This window comes from Diadema antillarum, unplaced genomic scaffold (assembly GCF_040938485.1).
Source record: "Diadema antillarum isolate AM-2024a unplaced genomic scaffold, OU_Dant_1.0 seq00001947_RagTag, whole genome shotgun sequence".
NCBI lineage: Eukaryota > Metazoa > Echinodermata > Echinoidea > Diadematoida > Diadematidae > Diadema > Diadema antillarum.
Genome location: NW_027272607.1, coordinates 492,842 through 510,536, shown reverse-complemented (window position 1 = coordinate 510,536; position 17,695 = coordinate 492,842). Strand labels below are relative to the sequence as shown.

The window sequence follows — 17,695 nt, the reverse complement described above, 5'->3', positions numbered from 1 at the left end:
GTAGAGTCCAATTAAAATCATGTCGGCATGTCAGGATCATTTGGATAAGTGACACAGTCGGCTATAAAAAGCAAGATATTGAGGGAGAAAGGTGCTATGACAAAGATATTCTCATGTGCACCACTGTGTCAGAAGTTCCATGGATGCACAAGCCATTGCCAATTTACTATCACCATGATTGTTATATGATGTCTGCATGTTTCATAATTCACATGATATGGAAATGAAATCAAATATGAGTAACGATACCCTTCCTCGTATGTCTTTGATTCTTTGAGTTTACTGACAAGCAAAGATCAAACCCATGAATTCTCCCTCAATCTCTCATCTCCCTGATCAGACCATCAGACGAGTAGCATACTTTTAACTTCTATCACAGCACTATGGCTGGCATATCTGTACATATCCCAATGATTGCCATTTATGTCCAGACTTTTTTATTGCCTAGTATCTGCACACGATTGTCGTTTTGTGCTTGGACTTTATACATAGCTAAGATCTATCGCTGCGAATGCATGAAAATGCAAATACAATCGCGTACTAACCTATGTCCAGATAACAGAGAACTACGCAAAAGTGATGGTCAGATAGACTGAGGTCGCAGAGTATATCTCTGTCTAATGTACCAGTTATTGAAAATAGTGCATTGATTTGTTATATTTTCATGTGCATTGTACCATATGTTGATTAAATATTTTGGTTAATCTCTGTTACTCCAGTGTTCCTTACCAATAGGAAGATGAAAGATATAGTTTTCTTTTTGAAAAAGGCTATCATTAAAACACATGCATTGGATATCTGCTTTACAATATATCACTATACCACAGAATTTTTGAGAAATGTAATAATTCTTTGGACTATTTTCTTTGTTCTGATGTGATACAGTTTCAGGAACAATAACAAAGTTCTAAAAAGCATAATACACTGTATGTCACATCAGGGACACATTTATAGCTTGTAACAAACAGCCATTTGGTAAAATCAAACAATGGTCTTTACAAGGGGATACCAAATACATTCATTTTCATTCATTATCATGTAATATAAAGTCAATCTCAAAACATTTGACTTGGAATTGTACAAAAATAAATCTTAATTCTACTCATGATTGTTCTTGTTCTATTTTTGTTTTTGGGTGTACATGTATATACACATACATATTAGCTGTATTGACACATGATCACATTGTATTTCAAAAGCTTTGTTTGATTAAAAGCAATGGCATAAACTACATGCCCACATGGTACCTACTCTTTGTGAATACACAGGGAAAAAAAATAGAAGTGAACTTGTTGGTATCATGATTGACAATCAGTTCTCTTAGAGTTTTCCTACCCAACATAGTGATATGAAAATAAATAACCTTTTTAGGGTTTGACATGTAGTGACATTGGAAATAGCAAGCACAGGTAAGTGATAGTATTTTGTTATTAAAACCTGTAATGCACATTATTCATAGCAATCTATGATACCAGGGTTAAAAATGTCCAAACATGACACATGTGTACATTTCCTTTCATGGTATACAATAAAAGCTGCACTATCAATATGCCACACCATCAGTGTAAGTCATGATTGACCAACTGACATGTACAGGTTTACAATGACCAGATGTGTTTGATGCTGTAATGATGGAAAGGGGGGAAATATTTTTGAAGCAGCACGAGAACCCGATGCTTACGGTGTTACGGGAAGAATGCCGTTCCTCCAGCTCTTTTGGCCGACAACTTCCACATGGAATCCAATGTTCTCCAGGCGGGATGAATCCAGGATGCGGCGACCATCAAATGCGAAAGCAGGCTTCAGCATGTCGTTGTATATTTGCAGGTAGTCATAGTTCTATTGAAAGTATAAAAGAGAGCATGCTATGCGTAACAATTCAGGATCTTAGTTGCAATCTCAGTGGAAGTATGTTGTTTGCTATTTCACGGTTTCCCGACAGAAATCATGCACGCAGGAATCCTTGGCTGTGTTAACTAGATTCTGCTAACAGAGAAACAAGGTTTTAAAACACAGCTTTAAATATAGCTGTGGAACACTCTTTGAAACTTGGTATGACAGAGGAGCATTTATAAGAGTTTCTCCTGAGTGAGTTTGGGACTGTGTCATTGCCAATGTCATTATGCAAAGCCTTAGTAATTGGGTCAAAAAGAAAGCACACAACTATGACATCATTTAAAATTGTCTTTGAGATCATGGTTGCCTTTATAAAACTTTCAAAACCCTGTTGCTAGTGAAACATGGTTTTTAATCACACCTCCTTAGTGCATTTTAAAACCATGTTTCAAAACCATGTTTGTAATCACAGTTATGCTTATAGTAAAATGTAAACCACAAAACATGGTTTTCAAAACTATGTAAATAGTCAGAAAAGTTTACTCTAAGTGCACCCCTGGACCATCACCACAGTCATCATCAGTCAGCGATGATGACTCAATTATCAGAAGCTTCAAAAGACTTGCGAATACAGGAGGCTTGGGTGAATGTGCTTGAATGATCAAATCTACAGAAACAGGGTAAAATTTTACAGGGTAAAATTTAAGGTTTTGACCCAGAAGTACTTGCCTTGAATTCATCCCACTCGGTGCAAACCACAAAGGCATGGGTTCCTTTCAGGGCCTCGTAAGGATTACTGTAAATGGTGACCAGTTTCTCAACTGCACAAAAACATGAAAGAGAATATAACAATATGCATGGTACATACTTGAAGTGCAAGAATCAGATTTCACGATATGGAAGCACAACAACTTTTGAGGTTTTATGTCACTTCATGAACTTTATCAAATGAAAGTTTGAAAAGGCAGTTCAAATGTATATAACATCACTTCATGAGCCTTATCCTTCACTTTCATTTAGTAGATGAAAATCAATTCAGGCATTCCAACTAGTGCCAAACACTTCATCAGTACAAAGGAGTATGTATCATTCCCACATTTTTTTTTTCATTTTTTTTTTGCACTTGACTGATAAGTTATCATTTTCTCTGTGTGAAATATACTTTTGTTTCCCCTTTTCATCTGTAATGTTAGATTATGTTCACCTCATTATATTATCAACAATTAGTCATCATAAAGCAAACAGTGAAACCAGTGATGTCTTTTACAATATGGGTAAAAACAAGGCCATTTCTTTGAAGGTTCGAAACAGAGTATGTGTTTGTGGTGAAAAATACAATGTAGCTCAGGAATGTGCGCCTGTCTAGTGTGCGAGCAATGACATTCTTGTGAAGACTAGAATCTAGAATACTGAACTGAGCTGATGAACTGATAACAACTTCTACTGGTTGAAAGTGTGCAATATGCTTTTGTTTTCCTTTTTCATCAGCTATGTCAGATATTATCACCTCTCTCTGGGTCAGTCGATATGCTGGAATTGTTGAGCTCCAACAGGATCTGCTCTCGCTCCACCTGAGGGTCATAGATATTTAGTTTGGCGCCCTCATCCATCAGGAATTTACACAGGTAGATACTGGAAGATTCCCTGTTTTAAGAAACATTCCATATGAGACAGCAGTTAGGAGTAGGCATGATTTGATTAACATGCTGAATCCTACTTTCATTGAAAACAAAATATCCCCACTGACAATGTACATTTACCTAATGATTATTTAAAGGGTCATGAATTTCTGGGTCAAATAAATTAGCAAGATCCTGGTGCATCGAGAAATACAAAATTTGAGCAAAATTATGAAATTGAAGGGTGTCTGCCCCTGGGGGAGATACAAATGCATGGAACTCAAGCTAACATCAATTGATGTGTGCATTAAAATCATTTATTGTAAAACATGATATATTCGCGGCATGAAATTTTCGCGAATTGGAGCCGACGGCCTTTTTTGCGGCATGAAATTTTCGCGAACTGCCACTGGCATTCAATGCATATAGTGTAGACAAGAACTTTCGCGTGCATTTTAATTTCGCGAATCTTGATGCTCGCGAAATTACAATGCACGCGAAAATTCCTCGTTTTACAGTATATAACAAAAATAAATCTGGCAAGAATACTTGGATTTTGGGGGGTACCTACGAAATAAGCTATTATTTTGACCAAATAATGCACACAAGCATACGCCAAAACAAATGTTGTGTGCATGATTCCTTTTTCAAACACTACACAATAACACAAGACATCACACAAATGCAATGTACATCATTTTCTAGTGAACAAAACAGAAACTAATGTGGCACATCTCAGTTCAATAGAGTTTGCTAATCACAGAAATGCACATAGTTGTAGGATACTGCAATATCCAAAGTTGATATCATGTGTAATAGACAATGAATACCATAAACTTAGATTCTGCATCAGTAATCACACTTGCATAAACACCTACACTAACACTTGCACTTACACCTACACTAACACATGAAACTTACCTTGTGTCTCCTGTGTCCTTCTTGAATGCAAAGCCTAGAACAGCAATCTTCTTGTCGGTGACAGTGTTGAACAGACATGCGATCATCTTGTTCGCAAATCTTCTCCTTTGATAATCGTTCATGATGATTACCTTTATTGGTGTAAAATACAGCAAAATTAGGTGAAATGTCAGTAGTCCATAATAAAGAATCCACAAAATTATTGATATATATCTTATCAAGATGAGCTACATGAAATTACATTTTTTCCCCCTTAAACAGAAAAGGACAAATTCCTGAGCATTTCAAACCTAAATTAGAGGTAATAGTAATAGTAATAATAATAATAATAAATGCATGGTTAAACAAGTAGGATTGTAGGTTGCTCTGAAAAGACATTATGGAGTTTTAGTCTTTCAGGTCACATGGAAGTAAATTCCACAGTGTTGGTCCAGCCCAGGGTGCGCGTTTGTTTCCTCTAAGGTTTCTTTAGAAAGTGGAATATGTATGAGACCAGAAGTTGCGGATCGAAGAGTTAATTTCAATGCCTCTCAAGAGTCCTTCATGTAGCCACACTATGGTGGCAGTTACTGTTGTTTTCATTCAATAAGCACTGTGATATTTTGTTTGTACTGACTGCCATAAAAACTTGTTAGTATGACACATAGAATAATACATAGTCATCAAAGCTTTTGTGAACATGTTTACACGCAGCTACTATATTGTTACAGATGTGAATTTGTTGTTGTTGTTGTTGTTGTTGTTTTTTTGTTTTGTTTTGTTTTGTTTTGTTTTTTTTTTTTGGGGGGGGGGGGGTAAAGAACAATTATAAGAAACCCTGTGAATTACATTTCTCTCTTAATTCAAAATCAAGAAAGATTTAAGTGAAATGCACACTTATACCTGTACTTGTTCTTCTCAATGTCTAACAAATGTCCTGTCAAGTTGATACAATAAAATGAAGTACACATGGCAAAATATAATTTGGTATGTGCAAAAGCTACCTCTCACTTCAGTTGAGACAACAGAGTGAAAGATCATGCTGGACATTTGCATCTAGAATATCCATGAGCGAACTACGAGTAAATTGCACAACAATTAATCATCATTAGCAAACAGTGAAAGAAATTATGTCTGACAATACAAGAAGAATATCCAGAATGCTGAAACAGAGCGTATGTGGTGAAAAAGTGCTATGGAGTGTGGGGCTGATTACTGTGTGATTTATGACACTTCACAGATTAAAAATCTCATTTTATTATTATTATTATTAATTTTTTTTTACAAAACAAAAAGGAAAATGCCAGTTGATCGCACCTGCTGCCAGTACTGGGCCACTTCTGGAAGATTACACGCTTCACAGAGGTACACAAGATTAAGTACATCCTTCTGAAAGCAGCTCCCGCCAAAACCTATTTTCATATTATACACAAATAGAAGAAGAGACATTAAAGTACACTGTTTAACATTGTGATGGCAAAATAATCTGAAAACTGGTCAAACTTTGCTCGACTAAGCTGTACAGCTTGTATGATGGTGTTCGAATGATTGAAGACACACCAAAGCATAGAACAGTTCTGCAAATCGTACTCAGGCTTGTCAACAGAGAAATATCTATGAGCATACATATCTACTAAATGGTTAATTCTAAATCTACTGTCAATGCGGTAAAATCTAGGGCAGACAGCCTGATTACAAACACACTTTCGATTCACTGAAGTACAGTCAAACCTGCCTTAGAGACCACCTGTCTATAATGGCCACCTACTATACACAGCCACTCAAAAAAGGGGGGAATCAAGTAAAGACTTTGATTGCAAAATGGGTTAAGTCCCATATTTAAATATTTAGACTGTACAGTACTGGTTGAGGTGGGGATTCATGTTTTGAACATTCTTAAGTGAGATAATGAGAAACCTCTTATAAAATATGAAAGAGCATGTAATTCTAAGAAGGATCCAACATTTATTTGATGAAAATTGGTTTTCAAATGGCTCAGATATCCCAAAAAGTGATAATAATAAAAGGCGACAGGCCACGCCTTTTATTAGGATCTCTTGTTTCACCTTGTTTTTGGATATCTCAGCCATATCAAAACCGATTTTCATCAAATAAATTTTTGATACTGCTTAGAACTGCATGCTCTTTGACATCTTATAGAGTGGTATCTGAATATCTCGCGAAACGTTAAAAGCTAAATCCTCACCTCAATCCGAACTGTACACATCCTTTAAAGTCCATCATCAAACAGATCAAAATATAACATTTCCAATGCCACATATTCAAACAAGGAATATTCTTGAAATTATGAATAAAAATATTCTGTATTTTCCTATCATTTTCTTTGCTTTTTAGCAGATTTAATTGCAAATATTTCAAATAAACAAGAATGGAGTTAGCTTGTTTTACAATGAAACTCTTCAATGATGTCCAGTACTGCTACAAAAGCAGTGTAATATTAAAAAATCTTTTTGCTTTAATAGAATGCTTTAAGGAGCAAAGAGTAAATATACCTAAACTGGCTTGGAGAAACTTGGGTCCGATCCGGGAGTCCGTTCCGATGGCGTGGGCCACCTCACTGACATCGGCCCCCGTTGCTTCACACACGGCACTGATGGAATTAATACTGGATATCCTCTGCGCAAGGAAGGCGTTGGCAGCCTGGGGAAGTTGAATACAATTTGAAAGGGTTTGTTTCCAGAAGCTCCTTTGTGATACATCATACAAGGATGCTAACCAGATTGTACAATATTGAAGTTCTCTGAAGGCTGAAAAGGCAACTTTGCTTCTTCTTTTTTTTTTGGGGGGGGGGGGTGGAAGTACAGTATCAGCATACCTTTCTTTACTTTACTTTACAACTGACATACATAGTAATGCAATTTGGAAGAAAACAATATTTGTCATGAAACCTGCAGCCTTTTTGGAAAAAAAAAAGTACATGACACTGCCAACAAGATACAGTTGGCATCTCTGATTATACATAAACTCTAGATACTGCAAACATTAATATACACAAACAGAAGCTGTTGTCAAGCAGGATAACAAGCATTGAAACATTTATCCTCATTTAGGCCTATACATGTAGCAGGGCTCGACACTAACGGTGGCCCGGTGGCCCGGGGCCACTAAAAATGAAAGTCGGGCCACCAAATTTCCAAAAAGGGCAAATTTGGTGGCCCGCCTCGGGCCACCAAAATTTTTCGAAAGTATGTCAATAAATTCGTAACTTTTTGCGCCGGAAATTAGCAGTTAAATTTGTTTAAAGGATGGATGAAAAGGACTGAATGAGTGCCTGAGAGTGAGTGTTGCAAGTTTGTTTAAGTTTATTTATGAGTAGATACTTGTATGTCCAACTTCTAATTCTTACTATCACAAAGCTTAAATATTTGACTCATTAAAAAAAATGACTTTTAATGTTTTTTATTGTTTCTTTTTTCGGGACACCAAATTTTTCTCTCGGGCCACCAAAAATTTGAAATTTAGGATTTTGGTGGCCCCATCGGGCCACCAAACAAAAAAGTTAGTGTCGAGCCATGCATGTAGTATCAGGTTCGAAGTGTGATGATAATGTGGATGCTTTCACTACATGCTGCAGTTTTCCATCGAAAGAACTGTCATCAGAATTTGAAGTGGTGTTTGGATATACAGCAAAGCAAAATCTTTAATCAAACCTATCATATTTAACCCTAATCCCACCGAGTTTTTTGAGGGACTTGAAACCACCGGGGGGCCTTTTTGGCCCCCCCTTCAGAATTTGGTCATGGATCACGCGATCCTCGCGAAAATTTGCACTAAGGTAGAGGCCAATGTAATCTACAAGACTGTATAGTTAGATTTTTCAAATTTTAATTAATGTATTTTATATTAATTAATATAAGCTAATTTATGCAAAAAAAAATTGTTTTGCCTATAAATAACAAAATAAAGCTCCACGACTTCCAATTTTTGGTGAACATATTCTTTTCAACTATCCTCAACAATAATATTGAAGCAAAAATTCGGCTTCATAATTATTTCTTATGTATTTTATTGTTTATTGAATTTCTTATGTATTTCCTTGTTTTTTACTTTTTATTTTTGTTGTTTTTTCGTCAAAATTTGTCGCAGAAACTTTATAAAGCATAATCAGGCTAAAATAAATCATTATCAGCCATTGAAAGTAAAAACATTTATTTTTATATGAATTAATTGCAAAAACACAATTTACATTGGATTTGTACACAAAATCATGTTTTTGAGCAATTTTTGGGTCAACGAATTTTTTTCAAAGGGGCGTGGCTTCAAAACAGTATGCCCGGGAGCGACAAATTTGTCACAAAAGTTGCGCGATACTTGAAAGAAAAAGTCATAAAATGTCGCAGCGAGAGCATCGCGCATTGCGGAATAATCACACAAAACGTCGAGGGGGGGGGGGGGGGGGGGGGAGGGGGCCAAAATGGCCCCCCCAGTGGGAATAGGGTTAAGCACAAGACGTCTGAAAATTTTGTGGGAAAAAATAGACAGACACTGGGCTATCAAACTCTACAAACCAGAGAAAAACCCCAAAATGATGCGTAGTAATATAAACATTTCAATAAACTGAAGAGCTGCACATACAACTGTAGTAATCATGCTAAATCATTTTTTTTTCCTGGGGGGGGGGGGGAAATTTTACACTGTGATTTCAAAAACAAATTTGCTTGGCTCCTCAAGAAATTCATGAAAGTTTAATGCGCGTGAAAATTTTGGCTTTACAGTATTATACTCATGAATGATACAGTGTAAATCATAGTGTATGCTCACTAGCTTGGACAGTTCCGATGACCACGTGTTTGTCTTGATGATACGATCCTCAGCCACCCAGTGCTGGTAAATCCAGGCCAGCTCTTCGATGGCTTTTCCCCCGCTGTGTGTGGTCTCTCCGCCAATGAGCACACGGTCCGGATGCAGCAGGTCCTTGATGGCTGAGCCCTCTGCCAGGAACTCAGGGTTGGATAATACCTGGGATTCATAAAGGGAAGATGTTAGATGCCATTCGGTGGTCAAAGTCGGTATCACACTTGATCTGCAAGAAACAAATGTGTGCTGATCTTCTCTCACTCTTTAACCCTACTAAGATTTATTTATCTATTTATTTAATTATTTATTTATTCATTTATCTATCTATCTATTCATTCGTTCATCTAGATCTATCGATCTGTCTATCTATACCTTTTCATTTAATATTTGTGCATGAGGTTCCCTCACGATGAAATCAAACACTAACTATATTTCTGCATTTCAAACATTTTGATGTACAAATGTTTTGACATGCAAAGGTTCTGTAGCATTTAAAGTATACAGCACAACAAAATGTAGCCTTCCATAAGCTTTCACCTTGCCCTCAAAACAGAGCCACATGGAGATACATGCCTGGTGGTTCTTCCATCCTCGTCTCCCCAACCCTGTAACAACGTTTCATCTCGTCTCAACAGTCCGATTCTCACTACCCTCACCAAACTACATGTAAATGTAGCTTCGAAGGCTACTTGCGGAATCAAAATAAAGAGAACCACACGACCACCAACGAAAAGAGCCAATTTTAGCTTCAGCCACCTTGCTGCCATGACACATAGGCTGAATTACCATTCCTTAAACCAATAACAAACACATGGCCATTTTGCACATATGGGAGCTGTGCAATAGGCCTAAGTGATGATGTGCTCCAGAAACCTAGTTGTACACTATGCTATGACCTATTTTACACCTACAAGCACCTAAGCATACCACTGACACAGACTTACAATGGTTAGCCCTGTTCCCCCTGTAGAAACTCCCCCCCCCCCCATTTCCTGTGCCTGGTTGTGCATACACCCATCTGAATATCAACTACTAGGCCAGTGATGACTAATTTCTTGGCGCCGAGTTACTCTACTTGTCGACTTTGTGACACGACAGTCACATCATAAAAGTTTCATATTATCAAACAAGCATCAAAAGGGCTTAGAAGTATAATACATGTACTCTGAGCAGTTTGAGATCACAAGAAACAAGATGATAATACTTCATATTCTGGCCACTATCACATGAAACTTTTAAATATTAAATATCATGTGTGCAGGTATCGAACACTTTTTCTTTGTGTATTGACAACACCTTCATTGTCAAGATGATATTCCTCACTCCTTCTTCAATGTGCATATAAACATTAATGATATATTTTGTTATTCATCTTTATCTGTATTTTGCAGTATGTGATATACCAATATGGTTTATCATTATTATCATTATCATTATCATTATCGTTATCATTATCATTATCTGATGTGACATCTGTATGCATTATCTCATTGGTACATATACAAATGTATTTTAATGAAGTCCTGTGAATTTTGTATTGAAGATTACACTCCATTTACATTTTCTTTCTCTGTCCATTCAGTATAAAACATATCATAACTTGGCAACTGATGGTTTAAAGGCAGTTTCACTGAAATTTTGCGGCGACATCAACCTTACAGAGTGGCTTTTAAATAGATTAAATACAGTACACAGCTTTAGGCAGTAGACTTGAATGGAGGTCTACACACCCAAACAAAGGATTGACTCAGTTGTCTGTCAAAGCAACTTGACTATCCCTTTAATTTGTCATGTTGTATGGCAACTAATGCTGAAACCATTATATTTGTCAAGCATTTGCTTATAAATGATTCTGTTATATCTATGGGTAGCTTGATTTGTCTTTTGAATGGCTGGTACATGTAATTCTTACATTTGCATAGATATATGCAAAAAATAAACCTGCTCATATTCATTTTGTATTATCATGGAATAATGTCATACATTTACATACACATTGCCTGTTTCCACAATTAGATTTAAACAATACTTTATAACTTTGTTCAACCAACACTGTGTTACATTTATGTATGAAAAAGAAATGCAAAAATAAAATCAATCCAGTATAGTCAACTATAAAAGAAATAAACAAATAGCACCGAAACTTGTTGTAACCACAGAAAGAAAGGACATATTATATCAGTATTCATAAATCAACTGTCAATGCATAGTGTAGTTAGTAATCTCGTTAATGTTTAGCAACCAAGGAAATTTATTACCTTTTTTTCACAAAGGTAGTTGAATTTAATTCATGGATTATGCGAATCTTGCCAGTGTTCATACAAGTAAGACATGAATGTTACACAAAGGAAAGCGAACTGAAGCATACAAGGTACACTTATTTTGCAGTCATTCTAATTCTTCGTCCAGACTGAATTGAAACCATGGATATCACTTAAGCTACCTTTGTTGACTTTGGGCTTATGTGTTTCCAAATGAGACACTACAAAATAAAGCTGCTACAGTGACGCTTATGCCATCTTGTTAATGGCTTCCACATTGACACATCTCTCACAATGTAAATAATCTGTTTACTCTGATAGGAATGTTCACAAACTTAATCACCAATTGATAGAAAGAGGAAATGTGGTTTATAGGAAAGTCACAGATCACAGCATCAGTGCAGGCAGCTGTGTGTACTTGATAGTGATAAATTAGGTTAAAGTACCCTCTTGAATGAAAGCAACAATAGTAGCAAAGATGAAAAATCACAAAACATGGTGAAACTTCAAAAAGAAAAAAACAGGAAACAAAAACTGGACACTCATCTTCTTGGATTAAATTGGTATGATTTGGTACATAAATGGAATGAGCAAGAGGTATGGGTAAGTTCATAAATTACTAAGCATAAACAGATGTCTACACACAGTTCAAATTAAAACAAATAAAAGATGCAGTGTGTGATGGGGGTACCTCAAATCTGCATCCTGGTCTGGTGTTTGCTGTGAGTATTCGCTGTATACTCTGAGCGGCTTTGACCGGCACTGTACTCTTCTCAACAACAATCTTATCTGAGGAGGCCACATCCGCGATGTGTCTCGCTGCAGCCTCAATGTACTTGAGATCGGCCGCCCTACCCTGTGAGAAAAAAGAAAGAAAAATTTTAATTGCTGAATTCCTAAACAAGCAGAATGTGGGTAATACTGTAAAAGTTGAAATTTTCGCGGTGTTGAAATTTTCGCGCATTTCGCGCAACCAGAAACTAGTGCGAAAATAAGAGCACGCGAGTATAGATTTTGCTTGCCGTATGTTCCTGTGCATGGTGGCTTGATTCCGCGGAATTAAAAACACGCGAATCTCTTCTTGCCCGGCCAAGCGCGAAAAATTAGTCACGGGAAAATATCAACTTTTACAGTACTGTACACTGGTCTGATTGAACAGCAGGAAACAATAGCATCTTTCCTTTTTCAATTCATGTTCTCATAACATCAGGACTATGACACTCTCTGAAGCGAATAGTCAAATTCCTCCTGAAATAATACCTATGGTTCCTCCATTCCTAGCACTCTGAATTAAATTTCTGTTCCTCCATTGTTATCATCTTTCAGTTACCTACAAATAAATCATCAGCTGTCTGCTCAGTAGAAACCCTCACACCTTCTCTTCAGCATAAATTGCAACTGATGATACATATTATACCAAGAGGAGACAGACATACAATGCATGAGTCAGTGGGAATAGGTTCATGATGGTAACCAACTGTTTTATTCAATACAAAACCCACTACAGCTGGCCAAAGACAATGCCAAAAGCACTGCACTGGAACAAAGTGACACATTTTGCAGGTCACGTTGATTCATAATCAGAGACTGGCAGATTTCAGTAGGAAATAAAGTGGCAAACGAAAACCCAGCAGCAGCTGTTCAGTGTTAACTGAGTTTGTGGGAAGCAATGCAACTGACATGAGCAGTTCTATTCATTTAAAAAGAAAATCAATAAACAAGATTACTCCATAAACCCAAGAATTGCAGTATTGCAAGTATTTTAAATCATGCTTACATTGTAGTTGATATTTGGTTGGACCTCATCACATTCAGTCAAATAAATGACTGCAGTGAAATGGACAGGCAGTCTTGTCAAAGGTACTTTTAAGTTGTTCTTTCAGTCTGTACATACAGAACAAATTGACAAATGATGCTACTACAAGTGAAACTTCCTAACTGAGACACTGTAATTTGTTCTTCTCATAGATTTCGCATACAATTGTTTCACTTTCTACAGTATACAGGTGTGTGCATCATACACTAGTGCCACTGCAATATATTTTGCTGACATTTTCATTTGTTAAATTGTGAATTCTGTAAGTCCAATTATTCATCATACAAGCAACTCACAAACATATCGCCTCCTTTTTCCCCTTGCCATTTGATGCAGTGTGTAAATACTGCCTGGAAATGTCCTACAATTAAACAATGACCAGCTGATTTATTTGTCTGCAACAAACAGCATTTACAGCCATTCGATATTGATTGGGGTTGCAGAATCACAGCTCCAGTGTTTGATATTTGCCATTTCTTCGTCAATCAAGCATTGATTTCTGTGTGACTAACAAAGCTCTTCTTGCGTTTGTCCACAGATCTGACACTCACCTCAAAAGTGACATCATTTCACTAACCTACTTCAATTTTCATACAATGAAAGAATCAGCTGCCTACAAGACTATAACAGAAATATCTGAGGTTCCTCACATACATGGTGCGAAAACCTGTTAAAAATCTAAAGATGCGTGTCAACTAATCGACTTGTACAGGGAAGTATTGTACACACAAAGGTAGGAAGACAGAGCTACAAACATCAATTTCATGAATGAAACTCGACCTTTCAATGCAGGGCACTTCGTGTACCAACTTGACGATCTCGCCCCCAACCCTCACTCCCTGCCACTGATCTTCTTCTTGCTTTCTTCTTTATGACGTCACATGAGGCTATTTGCCATCAACACTTCAGAAATCCCCCTACCATGGCAGTTCCTGAGCAAATAATTTTATCACGGCCTTCGCACAATATTGACTTGTCTTGGTATGCATGTCAAAGGAAGTTATTTGCAGTTTAGATAAGATTTTCTGTGTCTGAGCAAACATTTCCTGAAAGGGGTATGACTGCAAGCTGTAACTGGACCCTCTGAACTACAAATTTGGAGGTTTCATTTCCAATGAACAAAATCGACAGGCCATGAAATGCCATTTCCAAGCTGAAAATGCAGCCAACAGATTAAAGAAGAAATCAGAGAGGACTACTATCAACAACATTAACAAAATAGATTTGAGTACAAATGTCATAGTACATTTCTATGAAATGGTACTTGAAAGTTTGTTTCCAGGAAATGAACATGAAGAAATGCATCATTATTTTGTCAATCTTCACATTTAACTTGCAATTCATATTCTCATTCATCTGACAGCAATGATGTGTCCACACTTTTGTTTTTCTTTCTTCATGGTGGTGCTTGATTTATTTATTTTTTTGTTATTTTGGTTTTTTTTTGGTGGTGCAGGAATACACACTTCTACATCTGTGCACTAATTCAGCAAATACTGCATGATTACCACATCCTGCATTGACCACACATTAGAGAAGTTGTTATTAAGATCTGGTTTTTTTTTTTTGTTTTTTTGTTTTTGTTTTGTTTTTAGGGGGGTTGTTTGCTTGTTTTGTTTTTTTTTTGTTTTTTTGTTTTTTGTTTTTTTGTTTTTTTGCTCTCTGTACGCTGGAATACAAAACAATGTCATACTGCTTCTGGATCATTTTCCCCTCATACAAATGTAACTACACTTGATTCTTCTATAAGACACATGCATGTGGCAAAGCATTATCAGTATTGGCAAAAAGTATAAGTTTACACCAGGTGTATGGAACTGACATTTTATAATGCCCACTGCACTTTTCAATCAAATACAAAGAAGCAGCAAGAATAAACATAGCATGACTTTCAGCGAAAAAGCAGACGTTTATCATATTTCTTCACTCAAACTGTGCTGGTATAAGTCATTTGTTTTAGACGTGAGCTGGTACAAAAGTCATTTAACTAAGCAGCATCCCCAAAGCATATGATAATTTGTTTTGTTTTGTTTTGTATTGTATTTTTGGTCCAAGACAACTTTTTGTGAGAAATGGTGGTACTCTTACACTGGCTCTTGGACATACATGTACAGTATCTGTTTACCAGTTGAAGAGTATGATTCAATAGTATATAAAAGAGGTCTCTCGAACTTTGCAAACTGAACTGAGTCAAGTGTTGATTGAGCTCTCTCATCTAGTACAAAAAATATCAAAAGAGATGTTGACCGAAATGCATGTGGGGAATGGGGGTTGGAGCATTACATTTCTGAATCTCTACATGAAATATAGGTATTGCAAATGTACTTGAGAGCTTATGGTTGTTTGTGTATCAATCTGTTTTAAGGATCACAATTATGGTGTTAAATGAATGAAATGTGAAAAGAGAATGTCATAGAGCTGCTTTCGCCTCACTTTTTTTTTTCACTTTTCCCCTCCCTCATCTCCTTCCCTCCCTCATCTCAACTGATCACTCAATTCTAATACACAATATACAGCTTGTTTATTCTATACCAGGAAAAAAATATTTTGTGATGCACTCAAAATATACTCTGTGCCTGTATTATCAAAATATCTTCATACAAAGAGTATGGTATATCTTTACATAATATTCAGATGTTTAATTAGATTTTTTTAAAAAGAAAGGACACTCCAACAAAGGGATATTACTCATATGAACTTTTAGCTTATCATCTCTAGCAAGAGAAGAGGTTAAGAGAAAATATTCACTCTTTAAACTCCATGTGCACACTCAAACTAACTGAAGAAATAAAAATGCTGTACCATGCATAGCACTTGATTAGTGCAATATATAGCAATAAAACATGGAAACTTATATATTTACAAGCACAAGAAAAGGTCCTGCTATTAGTAAATTATTCCACATGGTCTAAAAACTAAAGACTATTTTATCAGAAACCACATAGTTACATGTACCAGTGGTTTGCTGAGCACTGTATATTTTCATCATAATTTAACCATTTTCTATTAGTGTTTTAAAATGTATTATGTACACATTGTAATTATTTTGATTACAGAAATTTCAAATGCAACATAATTTCTAAATTCATAACTGAGTCATAAATTGGGAACACATCTTATAATGTTAAGCGTCCTGTTTCTGTCTCAAATTGGTAATTATCTGTAAGTGTAAGGCATCTTTTGGAATTTTGTGCATACAGGACTGATTCAACCACTCCTACAATCTTCTCAATTATAAGATGTGTAGTGGTGCCAATTTAATGCTGACAAGTGGATAATTTCTGCACTGCAATTTTCCAAAGGGCTTGAAGAGTTACAAATGAATATTGCTGGTCTTACCTTTCCGAGACCAAAAGTCTTTGTCGGTGTATTCACAGAGATGAAAATCAGGTCAGCCTCTTGGATCGCTTGGTTAATGTCTGTCGAGAAAAACAGGTTTCTACCCCTGCATTCCCTCACCACCTCCTCAAGACTGGGCTGTAAAAAAGTCAATTCAAAATAATTTGGGGGTAAACAAACATAATTTTGTTGATTTTGGGAAATACATGTACTTGTATGTAGAGATGATCAGATGGGATGTAGGAGATATCTGTTTGTATGTAGGCCAGTACACTTCTAATTATTGTGTGCACTGTGCAGAAATGCAAGTATTTCCTAAGCTAGACAGTGTAATGAATATTGCATATATTGCATAACCTTTCAAGTTTCCTTTATGCATTTGTGATGTAAATTCATACTTGACCAAATAATCAAAGTCTTACAGAATTTATTATGCTACCTTTGATAACCAGTCATTCTATGAATAGTTTCACAATACCAATGATATATTTTGAGATTTTTGTGCAACTGTGCTCACTTTGAATGTAATATTCTACAGTTTTTGATGTCTTATATTTAGTTCATCAGAAATTGTCTAAGAAAGCGTCAATGACTGTATTCCTAGGGATGTATACACTATTGTAAAACAAGCATTGTAGCTTAAGAGAAGGAAAGACAATAACTAGTAGACTTCTAGCAACAAAACAAAACCAAATTTTTTTACTCCATTGAACTGTTCCACTCACCTCATATATAGGCAACTTGAAGTCTGGAGAGTTCCAAGCATCGATTCGATGTTGGCTGAGATCGACGACCGTGACCACAACCTCGGGACACTTGAGGGCGATGACGGAACAGGTCGGGCCTCCGACGTACCCTGCCCCTATACAGCATATCTTCTTAATGGGCATCTTTGTTGCAGGCTGATGATATCTTGATGTCAAATAGATACAACAAAAGAAAATTAAACTTCATATTATATTTGTGGGGGGAAAAAAAACTTCACCCTCAAGTTTTCATACAGCCTTTGATATTAAGATGACTAGAAGACATATTGCCAATTACTATCAACAAGTGTGGTTAAAAATCGTGATCTCTGCATGACCAATAAAGACATGGTCTGTATG

At 36.4% G+C, this 17,695-nt stretch overlaps 1 protein-coding gene across 1 annotated transcript; it reads right to left on the bottom strand.

Annotated features, from left to right (window-relative positions):
• Window positions 1-1,677: 1,677 nt before the first annotated feature.
• LOC139713320 (UDP-glucose 6-dehydrogenase-like) lies at window positions 1,678-17,479 on the bottom strand. The gene is made up of 10 exons (XM_071625066.1): window positions 17,315-17,479; window positions 16,590-16,727; window positions 12,126-12,290; window positions 9,138-9,335; window positions 6,869-7,016; window positions 5,673-5,767; window positions 4,377-4,507; window positions 3,344-3,480; window positions 2,566-2,657; window positions 1,678-1,839 (listed from the first exon to the last, which is right to left on the bottom strand). Exons 1-10 carry the CDS (start codon window positions 17,477-17,479, stop codon window positions 1,678-1,680), a joined length of 1,431 nt encoding a protein of 476 aa, XP_071481167.1.
• Between the last annotated feature and the right edge of the window lie 216 nt (window positions 17,480-17,695).

Bases quoted from the DNA above. Each gene is read 5' to 3' on its own strand.
- LOC139713320 (XM_071625066.1), bottom strand. From the start codon at position 17,479: ATGCCCATTAAGAAGATATGCTGTATAGGGGCAGGGTACGTCGGAGGC. The intron at 9,336-12,125 runs GTACCCCCATCA...TATGAATCCCAG, and splicing joins GACCAGGATGCAGATTTGAG to GTATTATCCAACCCTGAGTT. The intron at 3,481-4,376 runs GTAAGTTTCATG...TTCTTAAAACAG, and splicing joins AAGGACACAGGAGACACAAG to GGAATCTTCCAGTATCTACC.